The following is an 18,186-nucleotide window of genomic DNA, read 5'->3' on the forward strand; positions in this document are numbered from 1 at the left end:
TGTGACTGAGGCGACAGCACCACCTACTGTTATGCAAGCCTTTCCAGATCAAGGCTGTCATTTGGGGAGATTCACAATGCGCATAATCTGCAGTTAGATTGAGTATCCATCAGATAGAGCATTGCCAGAGTTAAGTAACTTATTATTTTGTTTCCAAAATTATAGTTTAAAGCTTGGTTTAATCCAGTGAATATCTCTATAATGCCTAAAATACATGTTGTGTCATAAGCTCCAGGTAACTATATTTCACTAGTGCAGAAAAAGGAGAGACTTTAATAACATGACATTATTCAGAAAAAAAGTTTCGCCTGGTATTTTTATAGAATTACTTGTGGTCAGAGCTCCTAAAAGCCAATTTGACCATGGGGTTATACCTTGAATACATCTCTCTAAGGAAAGGAGGGAAGAAGTTAGGAAAGAGGTCGCCCTTAAACAGGTCACAACTCCTGCAAGGATTTGCTAAATGCCAGAAATTAAAAGCGATAGGAACGAATGGCCTAAGGGTAGTGGGCTTCAGACAAACTAGGGAAGGGAAGGAGGTTACTAGAATCACACTGTACTCAAATCTGGTAAAAGAGTCGGGTGAGAAGGCAGCAAACGAGCTACAGAAGGAGGGAATTTGATTACTAAATGAGAATGAATTCCTTTCAGAAGTAGAAGGGCAGGGGTGGCAGGGAACAAGAATGTGGACTGCTGGTTTCAAGAAATATTAGAGGCCCATGAGATACCACAAGCTACCTTCCCAGAATGTATAACAAGTGCTAAGGATATGCAGTTGGGAAACTTTCTGGGAGCTAAAAACCTCTTTTGTTTAAATGGACGATGCCACTTAGATTGTCCTGCGAAAAAAACATTCAAGCTGGGTACCCAAATCTGCCCTATTGATTATGTCTTCATGGCACCCTGGAATTTCCAATTAATCTCTGGGTTTAGGATCCTGAATAGAGAAGGAAGTGACCATAATTTTGTAGTCTTGGAGTTCCCCGATGTACAACTAGAATTCTGTTCACAGGTGATGGAAAAACAGGTGGACTATCCTAGACATTGTACAACCTGGTTAACGGAAGAATATGTCTCTAGATTAATAAATTTAAAACAGAATCTAGATCTGGAGACAGCAAGGGGTCAGACTCTAGATTGGTACGTAAGAAAAATTGAGCAAGTGGTCCAAATTCTCAGCAAGGGACTAAAAAATGGAAATAGTGGTAAAAACAAAAATAAAGCGAGCAGTCTAAAGACAGAGAAATCGACTGGATGGTTCACAAGGGAATGTCTGGCAGAAAAAAAGAGAAGTCCGGAGAATGGCACGCCGTAAACTCCTAAAGAGGGATCCGGGTAGTGTAAACGCCCTCGTAGCCTTAAAAAGAGAATATAACATGCTAATTAGGAGGGCAAAAAGGGAATTTAAAGAGGGATGTTGGCTAAAATTACTTGAGGCAATCAAAACAAAGAACCTACGCCAGTTCTGGAAGCTAGTGCACTTAGCAGCAGACGGCCAGCCAGGGGCAATGAATTGTATAGTAGAAGAAGCTGCTTGGGAGGAGTATTTACAGGATTTGTATAGCCCCGGGACTAACCGGGAAGAGAATCTGCACACAGACTGGAGCGGTCTGGTAGCAGATATAAAACCCCGTTTTTCAGTCACTGAGGTAAAAAAAACGATAAGCGCTTGAACTTAACATGAGCGGCAGGCCCGGATAACCTCCCGGCTCAGATAATTAAAACTCATCTAGACTGGTGGGCGGAATTTTTTGCAAATATGTTCCGAATTATCTTAGACACTGGGAGAGTCCCCGATAAATCGATTAAGCAATCTTCTTGATATTTGGGAGAAGATATTTGCAAAAATAGTGCTAGGCAAACTAAAAAACTGGGTAGATGAGAACTCAATCCTCCCGGTGGAACAGGGGGGATTTAAAGAAGGGCACTCCACAGAGGACCACTGTTATGCCCTTTGGGCGCTTGCCCGGAAGTCTATAGAACAAAAGGGGAACATGTTCTTTTGTTTTGTCGACTTCCGGGCAGCCTTTGACTCGGTGGACCGCGCGAAATTATGGGAGTGCCTGATTGAATATAATATCCCAGTGGGCCTATTAGAAATCTTAAAAGAATTACATAGAGGGAACTGGGCCCAAGTAATAAAAGATGCACATGGGGCATTGACTAGGAGAATAGAAATAGGGAATGGGCTGCGTCTTAGCCCCCCTCCTCTTTTCAATTTTTTTAGCAGACCTGCCTGCAGCATTGGAGGTGGAAAAGAAAAGAATGCAAGCCCCAGAATGAGTGGAAGAAAGGTCTCAAGTCTGTTGTATGCAGATGACCTAGTGATCACTGACCAGACAGTGCTAGGGCTACAGAGAAAATTAAATGCTTTTAATGATTACTGTAAGGGTAAATTGCTGGTAGTAAACATGGAAAAAAACAAAGATCCTGTGTTTTGGAAAAAGGCCCAAGAGCTTCAGTTGGTATTTAGATAAAACAAAATTAGAAACGGTAAAAGAATATAAAAACCTCGGTCTATGGTTCGAATCCTCTTTAAAATGGGATAAACTTTTGGAAAATCAAAAGGCAAAAGCATCTTCCTCCATTTGTGGCCTGAAAAAATTCAATAAAAATTACGTAGACATGTCACACGAACCCCCGCTAAAGGCGTACGCAGCCATGATTCTCCCCCAAGTACTGTACTGTGCAAAGGTGCTCCTCTTTAGTGGTAAAGGAGGATGGGATCAGGAGGAAGGTAAGGCTTTAAAAATGCTACTGTCCCTGCCAAAGTCAGCAATGATACAGGCAATTAGACTGGAAACAGGAATGATAGGATGGAATACCCAGGCCAAAATGGCTGTGGCAAGATTCTGGAGACGCCAAGCCCTAGGGGAAGCCCAAAAGGTCTCACATTGGTGCAGCGATGAAATCCGTCATTGTAACCTAAGATGGGCGTTAGAGGCAAAAAGGAAAATAAAGGAGATCATTTGTAGTCTAAACGTGGTTGTAAGTCCGAACTCCTTAGACGTAGATTTTACGAAGAGTGCACTCAGAGCACAAGGAAGGGAGTATTCCAGAACGCAAGACTTAGAATACCTGAGAAATAAAAAATCAGTCCAAAATATGTTAGAAGCATGGGAAAATGAGGCAGGGTATCCGTATTTAGAAACCCTGCCGAACTATGGATTTAGGTGGGACATTCTGAAAATCCTTGGCTATTGGAGGGGAGAGTTAAGGCTGAAATGTTGTGCCCTGATGGTATATGTAAATGTGGACTGGGGTCCAAGTGTGAAATGTTGCACATATTACTTGATTGTTGGACGTGTGTAGAAGTGAGAAAACGGTTCTTACTACCCTTATTTATAAAATATGGCAGGCAATCAAATTACTGATAGGTATGGAACACTTTGATATAGCAATTGCACTTGGTAACTATCTGAAAGGGGTCAACCAATTGGCGAGGGAAATGCTTAAGAGGGTATAGGGAGGAATCTACCAATACTCCACCAGCAGCAAAAGTTGAAGGGTAACAACCGAGGCGAGGCAAGCCCAAAAGGTCCTAGATTGTACTGTAAATGAATAACGTCAAATGTAAAGAATTTGCTTATTTTAAAATATAACAATTTCTAGTTTTATTATGTATAGTGGGTTTTTATAATTTTAAAGATTTTACAATCTTGAATACTCATGAATTAGATTTTAGTAGAAGTAGATATGTGGAGCTGTACAGAAAGTATTTGTCTGATTTTATCAAATTTTGTATTATCTTGATATTGATTTGTTTTGTACAATGTTCTGAATTTTATTCGATCTCGAGGTTTAAAGACTATGGTCTAAATAAACAGAGTTTCTCTCTCTCAATTTGACCATGTTACAATGTTAATTTCTTCGACTCATACAAACATTTGTAGATCTATGAATGGTTGTATTCTAGCTGCTGTATATAGACTAGTCTCCCGCAGATGTAGGGTTGCACCATACTCTGTTGCGTTCTCAGGTTTTCTGAACCAGTTTTGAGCTACATGTTGCAAGGCACAAACCTCCACACTATGCTCATGTTAAACACAATATTTTTATAAATAGTTTTCACAGTCTATATATTAAGCATTTTTAACTTAAATTCATCAAATACACACTACTTTTTTCATTTAAATATTCTAGAGGTATGACTATCTGAAAGAAACAGGTTAGTATTAGATTCCTTACCTTAGAATATCCCCAGGCGTCAGTCTGGATCCGGAAACTTTTGCGTAGCAGTACCCCTGCGCGTCGGTAGGCGTCGTCTGCAGGCGTCCCCTGCGGCTCCGCGTCCGTCGTCGGCGTCGTGCGCCGTGATGACGTCGCTGGAGTATATAGACGCCGCCTCCGCGCGCTGACGTCAGTTCTTCTTTTTTCCGCGCCAGTTAGCGCAGATCCGAAGAGCAGTACTCCGGTCTTTTGACCAAAGTTTTTGATTACTATCTAACTCTTAAGGTGCCGGTAGGATGCCCGGTTTTAAGAATTGTGACGGGTGTGACCGCACGATGTCGGTCACGGACCACCACCGACTCTGCCTCCGGTGCCTGGGCGCGGACCACGACGTGGACTCCTGCGTCGACTGCCGGGCCTTGACGAGTAAGGCTAGACGGGAGCGGTCCTGCAAGCTACTCGAGCTCCGGGTGTCGGAACCGCGTCAAGAGCGGTCCCGGTCCGTCCGGAGGTCGAGGGAGCGGTCGAGGGAACGGTCGCGGAGCCACCACGAGCGCTCCGGAAGTCGTCACCATTCCTCTGGTTCCTCAGGTAAGAGACACAAGAAGTCGGGGCGTCGTCATCGTACCCCCGACTCCCCCCGACGCTCGCGCGTTGCGGCCGGGGGTTCGGGTGGCCCCAACCCCGCGGCTCCGCGTGGGTCGCCGGCGCTGCCTGCTCCATACCCGACGGTCCCTGGGCTAGGCGCGTCGCGCGAGGAGATAGAGGAGTTCCTCATGGCCATGAGGGCACTGTCTCCTCCGACGGGGCCTACGGCGCCTGCGGGCCCGGTGGTCCCGTCCGGGGGCCCGAGCGGTTCGGGTGCTCCTGCCCCGACGCCGTCGGGTGCTCCGGCCCCGACGCCGCCGGCGGCTCCGGCCCCGGCGCCGCTGGGCCCTTCAGGGTCGACGCCGGCTGGTCCGCCGGCTGGTCCGCCGGCCTCTCCGGCGCCGATTCCATCGGGGCAACCCATGGTGCCGCCTCCGCGCGGCGCCGGGACTCCGACGCCGGCTCCGGCCGGCGCCATCCCCATTCCCTCTCCTACTCCGGACGCGGAGTCGGACCGGCGTCGTCCGACGCCGAGTCCGGCGCCGATGGGGCCCATTGACCCCGAGGAGCTGGTCTACATCGTTGACTATGAATATGGTGAGGATGCAGATTATGGAGAGGGTTGGGAGGGGTCTGAGGACCCTCTGTCACGCGAGTGTCAGTACGACGTGGACTGGACAGGTGACTTGGGTGACGCCAGTGGTCTGGACGACTCTCCTAACCCTGGCTTTGTCTCGCCTCCTACTGTGGCTTCGGAGGCTGGGGCTGCTTATTCAGTGGTGTTGATGAGGGCTGCCAAGGCTTTACACCTTGAGCTCCCCGTCGCGGTCGTGAGGCCTAACATCCTCACTGAGGTCTTCAAACCGCAGTCATGCCCACAGGAGCCACTGCTGCCGTTCAATGAAGCCTTGACTGACGTTCTTTTGGGCACGTGGTCCAGGCCCGCTTCAGGTTCGCCTGTTGATAGGAACGTGGCCAGACGCCACCGTCCGTGTCCGGACGACCCCAAGTTCCTGTCCACCCATCCCACCCCTGAGAGTCTGGTGATCCAGGCCTCTACTTCCCAGACCGCATTTCCGTCGGCCCCGCCCGACCGGGAATCAAAGAGGTACGACCAGTATGGGAAGAAGGTCTTCTCGTCCCTGAGTTTGGGACTGCGGTCTTGCAACACCTCGTGCCTCTTGGGCCGCTACACCCACTCTCTGTGGGATACGGTCGCGGAGTGTCTGCCAGAATGCCCGCAGGAGGTACGGGCGAAGCTCGGCAAGGCTATGATTGAAGGCCGAGACGCAGCACGATATTCCATCAGGTGTGGTCTTGATACGACCGACTCGCTGGGCAGAGCGATGTCCACGACGGTGGCGATTCGTCGCCACGCCTGGCTGAGATCCGCCAACTTTTCGGCGGATGTCCAAAATACTTTGATGGACATGCCGTTCGATGGCAGTCGCTTGTTTGGCGACAAAGCGGACCACGTGCTGGAGCGCTTCAAGGACTCCAGGGTCACAGCCAAGTCCTTGGGTCTCTCGACCCAGCGCCAGCAAACGGGTTCGTTTCGCTCCTTTCGTGGCCACGGAAGGGGCGGTCCCACACGTGCTGTCAGCCACGCACCGCAGAATACTTCTCAACGCGGTGGCGGCCGTGGATTCCGCCGTGGAGGCGGTCGGGGACAATGGCGAGGTCAGGCCACACCTCCCCCCGCAGCATCAGCCTCCAAATCCTCCTAGTCCGAGCTTTCAGGCCCATGTGACGCCAGTGGGTGGCAGGGTTCGCCATCACCACTCCCGCTGGCGCACCATCACATCGGACAGGTGGGTGCTGCAGCTCGTCCGAAGGGGCTACTCCCTCCCCTTCGAGAGCACTCCTCCAGCCATGCCACCGCAGAACCACCGTGTGTCGGGGGACCACTTGACACTTCTGCTGGAGGAAGTTACGGCCCTCTTGGCCAAGGGGGCCATCGAGCACGTTCCTGGGCCAGAAGTAGGGTGTGGTTGCTACTCCCACTACTTTCTGGTACCCAAGAAGGACAAGGGGGGCCTGCGTCCTATCTTGGATCTACGGAACGTCAACAGCTTCCTCCGGAAGGAGAAGTTCAAGATGTTGACTTTGGCTCAGGTCTTGGCTGCTCTAGACCCACAAGACTGGATGGTGGCGTTGGACTTGCAGGATGCGTATTTTCACATCCCCGTCCTGCCGGCCCACCGACGTTACCTGCGGTTCACGGTAGGCCACGAGCATTTTCAGTTTATCGTGCTTCCATTCAGCCTTACAAGCGCCCCACGGGTGTTCACGAAAGTGATGGCGGTGGTCGCAGCTCATCTGCGCCGGTTAGGGGTTTCAGTCTTCCCCTACCTCGACGACTGGTTGTTGAAGGCGGGCTCGCCCCAGACAGTCGTCCACCACCTTCAGATGATGGCAGACCTCCTGCACGAGCTGGGGTTTTCCATCAATGTGCCGAAATCACACCTGTCCCTCTCAAAAGCTCCTTTTCATCGGAGCGGTTCTCGACTCGGCGCAGTTTCGGGTTTATCCTCCGGAACGGCGGGTCCGGGATATACGGGCTCTGATTCCCATCTTTCAGCCGTTATCCCGGGTTTCGGTCAGGTTGACGCTGCGGCTGGTGGGGGCTGATGGCTTCCTGCATCCTTCTGGTGCATCACGCCCGGTGGCGGATGCGGGCTCTGCAGTGGGACCTGAAGTTTCAGTGGGCCCAGCATCAAGGCAACCTATCCGACCATGTCCTGATCTCGAAGGGCACTGCGAGACAGTTGCAGTGGTGGCTTACGGACCGCGATTGGGTCAGAGGCAGATCCCTCTCCCTTCCCCAACATGTAGTTGTGACGGACGCGTCCCTCCAGGGCTGGGGAGGCCACTTGGGAGAGGCGGAGATCAGAGGCATCTGGTCTCCGGCGGAGTCCCGGCTCCATATCAACATGTTGGAGCTTCGGGCGATTCGCCTAGCACTGAAGGCATTCCTCCCCTTTGTTAACGGGAGTGTAGTGCAGGTGTTCACGGACAACACCACCGCCATGTGGTACTGCAACAAGCAGGGCGGAGTGGGGTTGTGGACCCTTTGCCAGGAGGCCCTGCGTCTCTGGCAATGGCTGGAACGTCAGGGCGTGACTCTGACGGTTCAACACCTGGCAGGTTCTCTGAACGCCAGGGCGGACGAACTCAGCCGTCGGTGCTCGGTGGATCACGAATGGCGTCTGAACTCGGACGTGGCGAAAGGCCTCTTTCTGCAATGGGGAGAGCCTTGGTTAGATCTATTCGCCACAGAAGAGAACGCGCAATGTCATCAGTTCTGCGCGTTGGAGTTTCCAAGACGGCACTCGCTCGGCGACGCCTTTCGGCGCGAGTGGAGTTGCGGTCTATTGTACGCCTTTCCGCCTATACCACTTCTGCCCAGAGTGCTGAAGAAGATCAGGCGCGACCGGGCCCAAGTTATCCTTGTGGCTCCGGACTGGGCTCGAAGGTACTGGTATCCCGAGCTACTCAGCATGTCAGTCGGTCCCTCGATCCGCCTGCCCCTTCAGGAGGACCTTCTGGCGCAGCAGCAGGGGACGGTCCTCCACCCGAACCTGTCCAGTCTCCACCTCCATGCGTGGAGATTGAGCTGCGACAGTTGAGGCCATTTGACTTGCCTCCTGAAGTTTGTGATGTGATTCTGGCAGCCAGGCGTCCCTCCACAAAGTCGGTATACGCCTGCCGGTGGAACAGATTTGTGGCATGGTGCACAGCAAAGGCTGTGGACCCTCTCTCTGCCCCTCTTTCCGAGGTTCTCCTCTTTCTTCTCTCTCTTGCCCAGCAGGGCTCTGCTCTGGGCACTATCAAGGGCTACCTTTCTGCCCTTTCGGCCTTTCTGAGGCTGCCTGATCAACCTTCTTTGTTCAAGTCCCCTATTGTAACAAGATTCTTGAAGGGCATCACGCACATGTATCCACCTGTTCCGTTCGTGATGCCTCAGTGGGACTTGAACCTGGTTCTGACTTTCTTGATGTGCGCTCCCTTTGAGCCACTTCATTCCTGTCCTCTCCGTCTCCTGACTTTAAAGACGGCCTTCCTGGTTGCCATCACCTCTGCCAGGAGGGTGAGTGAGCTCCAGGCTCTTTCTGTCAAACCTCCTTTCATGTCCATTCATCCAGACAAGGTGGTTTTGAGAACTAGACCTTCTTTCCTGCCCAAAGTAGTCTCTACTTTTCACATCGGGCAGTCCATCACCTTACCTTCCTTCTTCCCGCCTCCGCATCCTTCAAAGGATGAAGAGCGGCTCCATCGTCTGGACCCAAAACGTGCGCTTTCATTTTATATGGATCGCACACGCCAGTTCCGGGTGGATGACCAACTGTTTGTTGGCTACGTGGGTGCGAAGAAGGGAAGGGCGGTACATAAATGGACCATCTCTCGGTGGGTCGTTCTGTGCATCAAAGCGTGCTACTCTTTGGCTCGGAAGGAGCCTCCTGTTGGGCTGAGGGCCCATTCCACTCGGGCCACGGCGGCTACTACTGCCCTGGGCCGGGGAGTCCCTTTGCAGGACATTTGCCAGGCGGCTACGTGGGCCTCGCTGCACACCTTTGCGAGGCACTACTGCCTGGACAGTCAAGTCCGGAGGGATGGCTTCTTTGGCCGTTCGGTCCTCCAGGACTTTCTGGTGTAGGTTTGTATTGGTTCGCAGACCCACCACCGGGGTTGGTATTGCTGGGGTATCTATTCTAAGGTAAGGAATCTAATACTAACCTGTTTCTTTCAGATGAACAAGTTACTTACCTTCGGTAACGATATATCTGTAAGAAACAGTAGTTAGTATTAGATTCCTTACCGCCCCACCCATCCTCCCCGTTCTGCGAACTGATACCTAGGGTTAAGGACATCCCTTTCAGGGCCCTAGTTTCAAATGGCACCAGTGTTGGTTCTCACGTGGCTCTGCGTGTTCTGGCGCGGAAAAGCTATGTGCAAAGAACTGACGTCAGCGCGCGGAGGCGGCGTCTATATACTCCAGCGACGTCATCACAGCGCACGACGCCGACGACGGACGCGGAGCCGCAGGGGACGCCTGCAGACGACGCCTACCGACGCGCAGGGGTACTGCTACGCAAAAGTTTCCGGATCCAGACTGACGCCTGGGGATATTCTAAGGTAAGGAATCTAATACTAACTACTGTTTCTTACAGATATATCGTTACCGAAGGTAAGTAACTTGTTCTTCTGGTTATTTCACAAGTAGAAGTAGCCCATTTTAGCTACAGTAATTACATCTTCTTTATGGAAGCCATACATAAATAATATTGACTTCATAGATCATTCAGTATTTTACTTTCCTGCATTACTCGTTCCATGCTCAAATTGTGCTATTAGCCTTTCCACTGGCTGTCTGGTTGATATTTGTCTCATATGACTCATTTAGAACTGGAACTTGTTGTTTGGGATTTCTTTCTTATTTGTCGTTGCCATGTTCTTTCAAAGAAGGGATGTCATTAATGACAAGATGCAATTAATATTACTTAGGAATGTAAATATGAGTGCTTTCTTTAGGTGTACTTTGTGTCAGACCGTTAACCATTCTTGGACTTTTCTGAATCTCATGCCAATCTACATCATGATCTGATTTTGTTCAGAGAGATGATGCTTCTCAAACAGTTGAATTTCATCTTTGGTACTGAATTCTAACTAAACCTCTGGAAAACACTGATACAGGGTTTAATGATGCTTTGGAGAAAATTGTCTACAGAAATCCCCCTCTTCGCTCAATGTATCAATAATTCTTATATTCATGAGTAATTGAAAAGCTGAATTTAACTTTGGATACACCTTTTCTTTTCCCAACTTCAGGAATTGACAAAGAGAACTTAGAACTCTCCCCTACTTCTGGACACACCACCAGCGGGCGAACACGTCATGGATCTGCAAGCCAAGTACAAAAGCAGAGAAGCGCTGGCAGTTTCAAACGTCACAGCATTAAAAAGATTGTGTGAACATTTTTGGGGATGGGAAAAAGAGGCGAGTGAAAATGTTTGGTAAAATGACTCATGAGAGTGTATTACCAGTGATCTCAGCCAGTCATGATGCTGCACTTTGTTTTTTATCGTTCTCATACAGTCAGCCATGTTGCCAGAAGAACAATTCTTTGAAGCATTGCCTGAATTTAATGCCTTTTCTTTGTTTATATTATTTTAAGCCACTGTTTCCAATCCAGTGTAGAAAACAGTTTGTAGATCAATGAATTTCAAGAATGAAGGAATTTGTAGCTTTGTATCTGAAGAAAGCACTGAACTCTTTAACAATGTAGAAACTGTCCAGTTTGAAAGCCATTTTTCATTGGTAGTTCTACTTTGTTTATTTGCCTTATTATTTTTTTAAGGAAAGTATTAATGCTAAATCCTGTTTGCAAACTTTTCAAGTTAATAATTTTATAGCGGAAACAAATGACATTCATAATGTTAAAGAAATCCCTTTTAGATTTTTAGCTGTGGACTTTTCTTTTTACCTACAAACTAAAAGAATTCAGCAAAAGTAGCAGGATCCCACAAATGGACTTAAACTGAGCTGGTACTTGTTCCAACAAATGTGCATATCTTTTACATGTCACGTTACTTGTAAGTTCATAGCAAATTGTTAAGTTGTTTGTTAGAAATGTATTTACTATGATTGCAATGGATTATAAGGATTTTTATTTTTGTATTCCCTGCAGCTCCATAACATACTTGGACATTTTGTGGAAACAACTGAAGTTTTGTTTTTCACAAAGCAAGGAATTTTATATAGTTATTGCTGTTTTTGCACCAAAAGGTTGTGGCAGCTTAAATGAACACAACATGAGACCTGCCTGATTAAAGTTCTGCATTGTAGGTGGAGGAGATGTATTTTTGTAAATGTCTCCACTAGCCTATTACTCTCTTAATACTACTTCCATTTCAGACAGGATTCCAAAAAGATAACTGTATGTGGTAGTTCTAGCAGGACATACCATTTGGCACAGATTTGTTGTGAATAAATCCGGCAAAATATATGTAAGCACTTTGTTAACTTCTGAAACGGTACAGTGTAAGTGACATTGATAAATTCTTTTTTTTGGAATTAGCTTAAACACAAATATTTTGTGCTGTTCGGAGAGCTGGCTGTTCCAGTCACGTCAGTTTCGGTTGCTTATTCCAGAAACGTTATGTTTTATTGATATATAATGAAATAATTAAATTTGACCCACAATACTATATGAACCATGCAGGGCTGTGCTAATTTGCTGCTATATTAAGACTTATTTAGAATAATTTACAGCATGCTTAGTGGCCTGATGTTCTACCTTAGTTCAAAAGTTTCGTTGTAATTTCAACAAGTGTTTTTTTTTTAAAACATTTCAAATTGGATTTTTGTGGCTAAATTAAGAAGAACCCAAGTGCAAGGTCACAGTTGTGATTTTGAATGTTGCCAAATATAAAATGGAAAATATGTAATGATTTGAAATCTATATGGACAAATGTTTGTGTCCATATGTACATGTTTATATAATGTGTCTATTTCGATTAAGAAATAATATTCCCAAAAGCTGGTGAATTTTTCTCATAAGTTGATATTTTAATGAGTCTTCTAAATGACATGTATAGCCTGTGCGAAATGAACATCCTATCCGATTAATCCTGACACACTTAATGGGAGGTAGCTTCAAGACTCACTCATGATTTTATGTAGACCACTGTTATATTTTCCCTATGTTACCCGCTCATTCTTTATTTAATATATGTTGTGTAGTTTTTTATTTCTTTAAAACAATCTCCACAGCTAAAGCAGTAAACAATGGTACTTAGATTATCAGATATCAAGAATATAGCACATGACCTACGTTTACTCAAACATAGTTAATGGAATAACATGTTTATGTAAATATAAAATGCCTTTATTTTATTGATTAAATATAGCATATTTTTTCCATTTGTTTACAGTCCTGAAAATAATTATGAACCTAAACCTAATATGCAAATAGTTTGCCAAAACTTGATAAAAACCTAGTATTAGCTGGCTATTGTTGCATAGCTATCAAGCTGGAAATAAAATAGAGTTGTGCAACTAACCAAACATTTTTATAATTATTACTATTGGTAAATAAGAAGTTGAAAACGAAGCAAATACTCTTCTAGGTCTAAAACTCTATAATGACCTAAAGCAACTAGAAGTTAGTTTTCACTAAGAGCAGTGGCCAGTGCCAAGTGTTAAGTTTGAAGAGCACTTTTCTTTGAGGTACTCATGAATTGAAGTGAAAGAAAACTTGCAGCAAAATGTGTTTTCACATAGTCATTTTTCTTCCCAGCTTGTTTCCAAAATAGTTTTAACTTGAGGAAGATTTTTTTTTTAACGACAAACAGTTTTTGTAGTCCTGATCAACTGGTTTTCTATTTTTATGAAGGAAAAGGTTACTGCACTTCACAGATTTTCTCACTCACTCAACAATCATACTTCATAAATTGTAATATAGGTGGGAAGTGTGGTGAGCCATGTTTTACTACGTTCCAAGCATGCCTCAAAACAAAGCTGGACTGTGTGATTAAACATGTCGTTGTACAAATATTCTTTTTTGTTTTTACTTTTTAACTATCTTGGATTTAACAAATTGAACCTTAAATAAAATATGAAGTACTGTATAGATGTTTTACAAAAAATAATCTTGATTTTTATCAGTTCAAAACACATATAGGATTCATTTCTTATACAAATCAGCACTCAGTTCCACACCTTCAGCTACCTTATTTAGTCTGTGAAAACTAAAAGGGAAATGTCATGCATTATGTAAAGCAAAGGGTGCTGTTTACTGGAAGTAGTAGCATTTAGTTTAGTTAAAATATTATGAAGCTTTAAAAAAATCAAAAACCATTAAACACATTTAGGGTACCTAAATTATATCTTTCCCATTTATTTTGGGGTTCGTTTTTCATGTTCTGTGTCATAATTGTATTGTTCCACTGAATGTTTTCAACATATTTGAGTTAAATATCCCACAACATTTGATGACCATCCATTTCATGGAACAAAGACCATTGCAACAAACACAGTTGGCATTGTAATGAGGTCCATGAAATATCAGTTCACAGTGCTCCAACAAACTAGTTAATAGACAGTAACCCAGCTTCTTAAAGTTTTACCACTGTTTTGCCTAATAAATGGCTTCCTTGGAACAAAATTACCTTTTGTTTCTGACCGTCAGAGCATGTTGTCCTTTTTGCGTTATTCTAATTGAGTACTGTAAAGAAGACTGACATTTTATTGTTTGTGTTTGTATTTTTCCCTTACTAGAAAGTAATTCGGTAGTATTTTAATTGTGCATTACCTACCTGTTGATTATAGCACTGGTTCAGCTCTGATGTGCATGCTATTCTTTTCAGTGAACGGGAAGTGGTCAATAAGTATTGTGGACTGAGCATTTGGAAAAAGTGTCGGTGCTCTATTCCTAATTGGTTTGTAGGTTTTAGGGCTAATCTGTTTTTGTTTTTATTTTGTTTTTTTCCTCCAGATGTAATGAAGCATGTCCTACTCAATGTTATGCAACAGACTTTACCACAGAAAGTCACTTTCAGTGTTGGTCACACCATTTTTTAATGCAGTACATTCACCTGTAAATAGTTTTGTGTAAAATTTGACAGAAAAGTATATTTACTACACTGTAAATACATGTGACAATATATTGTATTATTTTGCTTTTTTGTAAAGCAGTTAGTTGCTGTACATGTATAACATAAAATTTGATTATTCTAGTGTTAGTATTGTTAACTTCTCTCTTTCCTGCTGTTGCATTATGTTATTAAAAAACGATGCTGTGTACTCCAAGCCAACACTGTACATGATAAATTGCTATTTCCATTTTGGCCTAAACTTTTCAAATGTTTCCTTAACCATAAAATCTGATTGTTGTAAGCAAGCATATGCCAGCAGGAGAAAAATACTGCCGCAGCAAAGAGAAACAGTGATTGTAGGTAAAACTGTAGAAATCATGGTTTCAGATAATTGTTGTTATCTACCCATTCGCCCCTCATGTATGTATTTCCCTTTTTTGAAGTAAAAACTGTAAATTCAAACTACTTTCTTGAGGTTTGATTTTCTGTTTCTTAATAGCATTTCTGTTTTTTCAACTGCAATGAAAAGGGCCCTGAATGGACACTACGATCATATTAATGGCCATGTACGATTATACCTTAATTCAGCATTCTGTTAAATGCTGGAGAAGGTTTACTAAGCATGTTAGATACTGCATCTGTCACCACCCAACATTCATGTGCCGGGATCTTTGATGTGTTTAGTGTACCGATATGAGATACGTTATATGTGATTTTTTTGCATTTATCACCCAGAACAATATTGGTATTTGGGAACTCTTCGGTGTTTGGCTCCTCGATGTATTTAAACTGTTCATGTTCCATACATATTCATTAGTCAGTAATATCCTTGGTAGCATTGCAAAGATGGTCCTCACAAGAAAGTCTACATGCATTCTTTTTTCCTTGTAACCTTTATCATGCAAGTAGACATGCTGGCTGTTAATTGACCACTGGAAAACGTGGTTATTCGAGTACTGCTTGACTACTCAGACTCCTGGTCTGTGAGGTAACCTGGAACCAAATGTAAACGTGTAACCTAGAAAACCTGCAGACTTACAACACTACAGAAAGGGATGGCAAATGTGTCCTATTCAAATGACATTAACTTCAGGTTTGTATGCAGTTGTATTAACCCGTTGGCCTTGGGGCTAATTCACCCGTTGTGCGGGGGGGGGGGGCGCACAGCGCCCCAGTGCTCGTGACGAGCTCAGCTCGTCATGAGCCTCGTCACGGCCACACCCGTTTTCATAGAACGTTCAGCACAGCGGGGGAATTAGCCCCACGTGCAAGCGTTCGGACAGTTATGACGAGCTCAGCTCATCATGAGCACACGAGCACCGTGGCTCATGACGAGTTGAGCTCGTCATGAGCGGCCAGTGGGTTAAAACACATATCCTCCGGCGTGTGCTTTCAAGCCTAATTCTCACACTGCAGGACGCTAACATTTGAATTTTTGACTATGAACCCCTATTTATTATTCCACTTAATTTACTTCTTTCAGAGAGTATGCAACTGTTGTCATGAGCGTAACAGCAGGACCATTTACTTAGCACACCACCTGGAAATGTCTTCCTCATCTAGAGCTATGATCTATTGTCTTTTTTCAGTACACTTGGATGCTGGCAGGGAAAGAGCTTCTTTGTGATTGGAGTCACAAAGAGATCCCTAATAGTTGTGACTTGTATGTTTGAGATGGGTACTTCCTGTACCTGGCAAATGTTTTGGTGTATCACAGGCTTAAGGAATCACGGAAACCACCTTAATTTCTTGCAGCCATGAATTCACGAATGTGCTATTGCTTTATTGGGTGCACCAAGTGCCAGACGCAGATGTTTGGGTTATAGCCTAAATGCATCTGCTCGCGGTACCTTGTATTGCCTAACTATGCTTACAAACGCACACTTGTGTTGCCCTGGAAAGCACAAAAGAAGGATAAGGGTTGGAATTGAACTCTGCCATTCTTAACTGCATCTTGTTAAAGAGTTACTCCTCTCCAGACACAGATGACTCTTTGTGAGAGAAAGACACCTACGATTAGGAACAAGATGAGCCTCTTCTTGAAAACACATCTTGCAGTAGCACCAGCATAGGTACTTGTCTACGTGAAAATTTACCACAACATCTGGTAATCTGCGCTCTGAAACACCTTCACTAGACAAACTGATGTTGGGCTTAATAGTGCCCTATTCTGAAATCATTCCAACACCATAGAAACTGATTTGACCACAGTTGCCCGAAGTAGCCTCCTTTGCCTAGAGGAATATTATTTTCCGATTTTGGTTCGGTTGAGAGCTGAGGTCAATTAAGTTCTTAGTTCAGTGCGCTAATTGAGCCTGGGAGACAAATCTGACCGGACCAAATGCTACGTAATTTATTTTTAAGATGCACACTACAAAATTAATGGTCACACCAGAATTAATAAGCTAAAAATAAAACTTCTTGCGTGAAGTGCTGTAAAAACAGAATCCTTAGAAGGAAATATGATGAGAAACCGTTTTCTGCCTTTTTTGTTTATAAAAGATTGCTTTAGCTCTTTATTTAACAACTTTTCAAAGATTGGCATGGTCTCATTTAGGGTATTCTATAGTAACAGCACACAGCATGCTGATCTCAATTACTAAAGGGACATTTCAGAAATCTACACTTTATGACACGGTATAACATTCTAGAATAGTCCATGAGTCGGGCAATAGAATAGTATTTAAACTATGTGGAGGCTTGGCCAAGATGGCGTCGGAGCCTGTCTTGTAAAAACCGAGCTCTGTGCAGCCCTCTGAACCCGCCAGATATCTGGCACTTACAACAGTTCCCGACTGACCTCTCAGACTCCCCTGAGGTTGGAGGGCACTGCAGACTCCCCTGAGGTTGGAGGGCACTGCTGCAATCCTGGTCCATATGGGGATGCAGGCTTGAGCTGGGATACAATGCAATAGGCCCTAGGGCTTGTGGGACTAGCAAGGAGGTGCCGGAAAGTGGGGAAACACAGACCCTAGTAGCTCCCTCCCCGTGCTAGGTGGGTAGATCCCAAGCCCTCTCACATGAGGATTGTGCCAAGGTGCTGCACTCCCTGATGAGGCTGGCTGCGCTCAACGGCAACACCAGAGGTGTTCACTGAGTGTCTTTAGCTTCATCCTAATGGTACCTGGCCTTTATTGAAGCTCACTAAGCATGATTGATGAGAGAGCCACGGAGGAAATTTTTAGAAAAAACATTCTTGGCAACATGGACATTGGAGTTGCCCCTCACGCATCTTCTCCGCTCTAAAGGATACTCCCAGGGGAGACAAGAGGAGCGAGGGGGCAGCCTCAGCAAAGCAGGCAAGCCCAGGGAAGCGTCACTAAGTGGTAGGTGACGTTAGGTAGTATGAGTGCAACAGGTTGACCTAAGCAGGATGCACAGGGGTACTTGAAGCTGCCGCTCTTTTAGCGCACCAGGGACATCATTATAGCCATATTAGTTGGCTTGGAACACGTCCCCTCATGCCCCCTACACAGTCTGTTGCACAGACGATGAGGCTTGCTTGGGGGCATGCCCATGGGACCACTGCCTGCTCTTAAAAATGGTTATTCAAATGTTCACAAAGGGGAAAGGGTCTCTCGGGGACCCCTTCCCATTTGCAAATGGGTTACCACTTACTTGAAGTAGGTGGTAAAATGCAAATGTTTTGCGTCTGCAATTTGCGGTCACAAAACATTCATACATACTAATGTGATTCGGTATTAGAATGAGACGCCCTTAACACGCCCCTTCCTAATACCGACTCGCAAACCCATTTTGCGATTTGGTAACAGGTTACCGAATCACAAAATTAGGTTTGCTGCATCAGAAAAGCAATTTTTGTGTTTGCAAA

General features: G+C 45.3%; 1 protein-coding gene across 8 annotated transcripts in view; it reads left to right on the top strand.

Moving 5' to 3' along the window:
• Positions 1-14,816, top strand: part of NF1 (neurofibromin 1) — a 2,143,703-nt gene extending 2,128,887 nt beyond the window's left edge. For 7 of the 8 annotated variants that reach the window (XM_078679713.1, XM_078679719.1, XM_078679716.1 and 4 more), the window contains one exon: positions 10,588-14,816. In XM_078679713.1, coding sequence (XP_078535839.1) covers positions 10,588-10,730 — 143 coding nt within the window. In that variant the 3' untranslated portion in view covers positions 10,731-14,816. The remainder of the gene's footprint in view (positions 1-10,587) is intronic. The other variant, XM_078679717.1, reaches the window with a different exon arrangement.
• The last annotated feature ends 3,370 nt before the right edge of the window (positions 14,817-18,186 follow it).

The sequence above is a fragment of the Lissotriton helveticus genome, chromosome 3_1, assembly GCF_964261635.1.
Source record: "Lissotriton helveticus chromosome 3_1, aLisHel1.1, whole genome shotgun sequence".
NCBI lineage: Eukaryota > Metazoa > Chordata > Amphibia > Caudata > Salamandridae > Lissotriton > Lissotriton helveticus.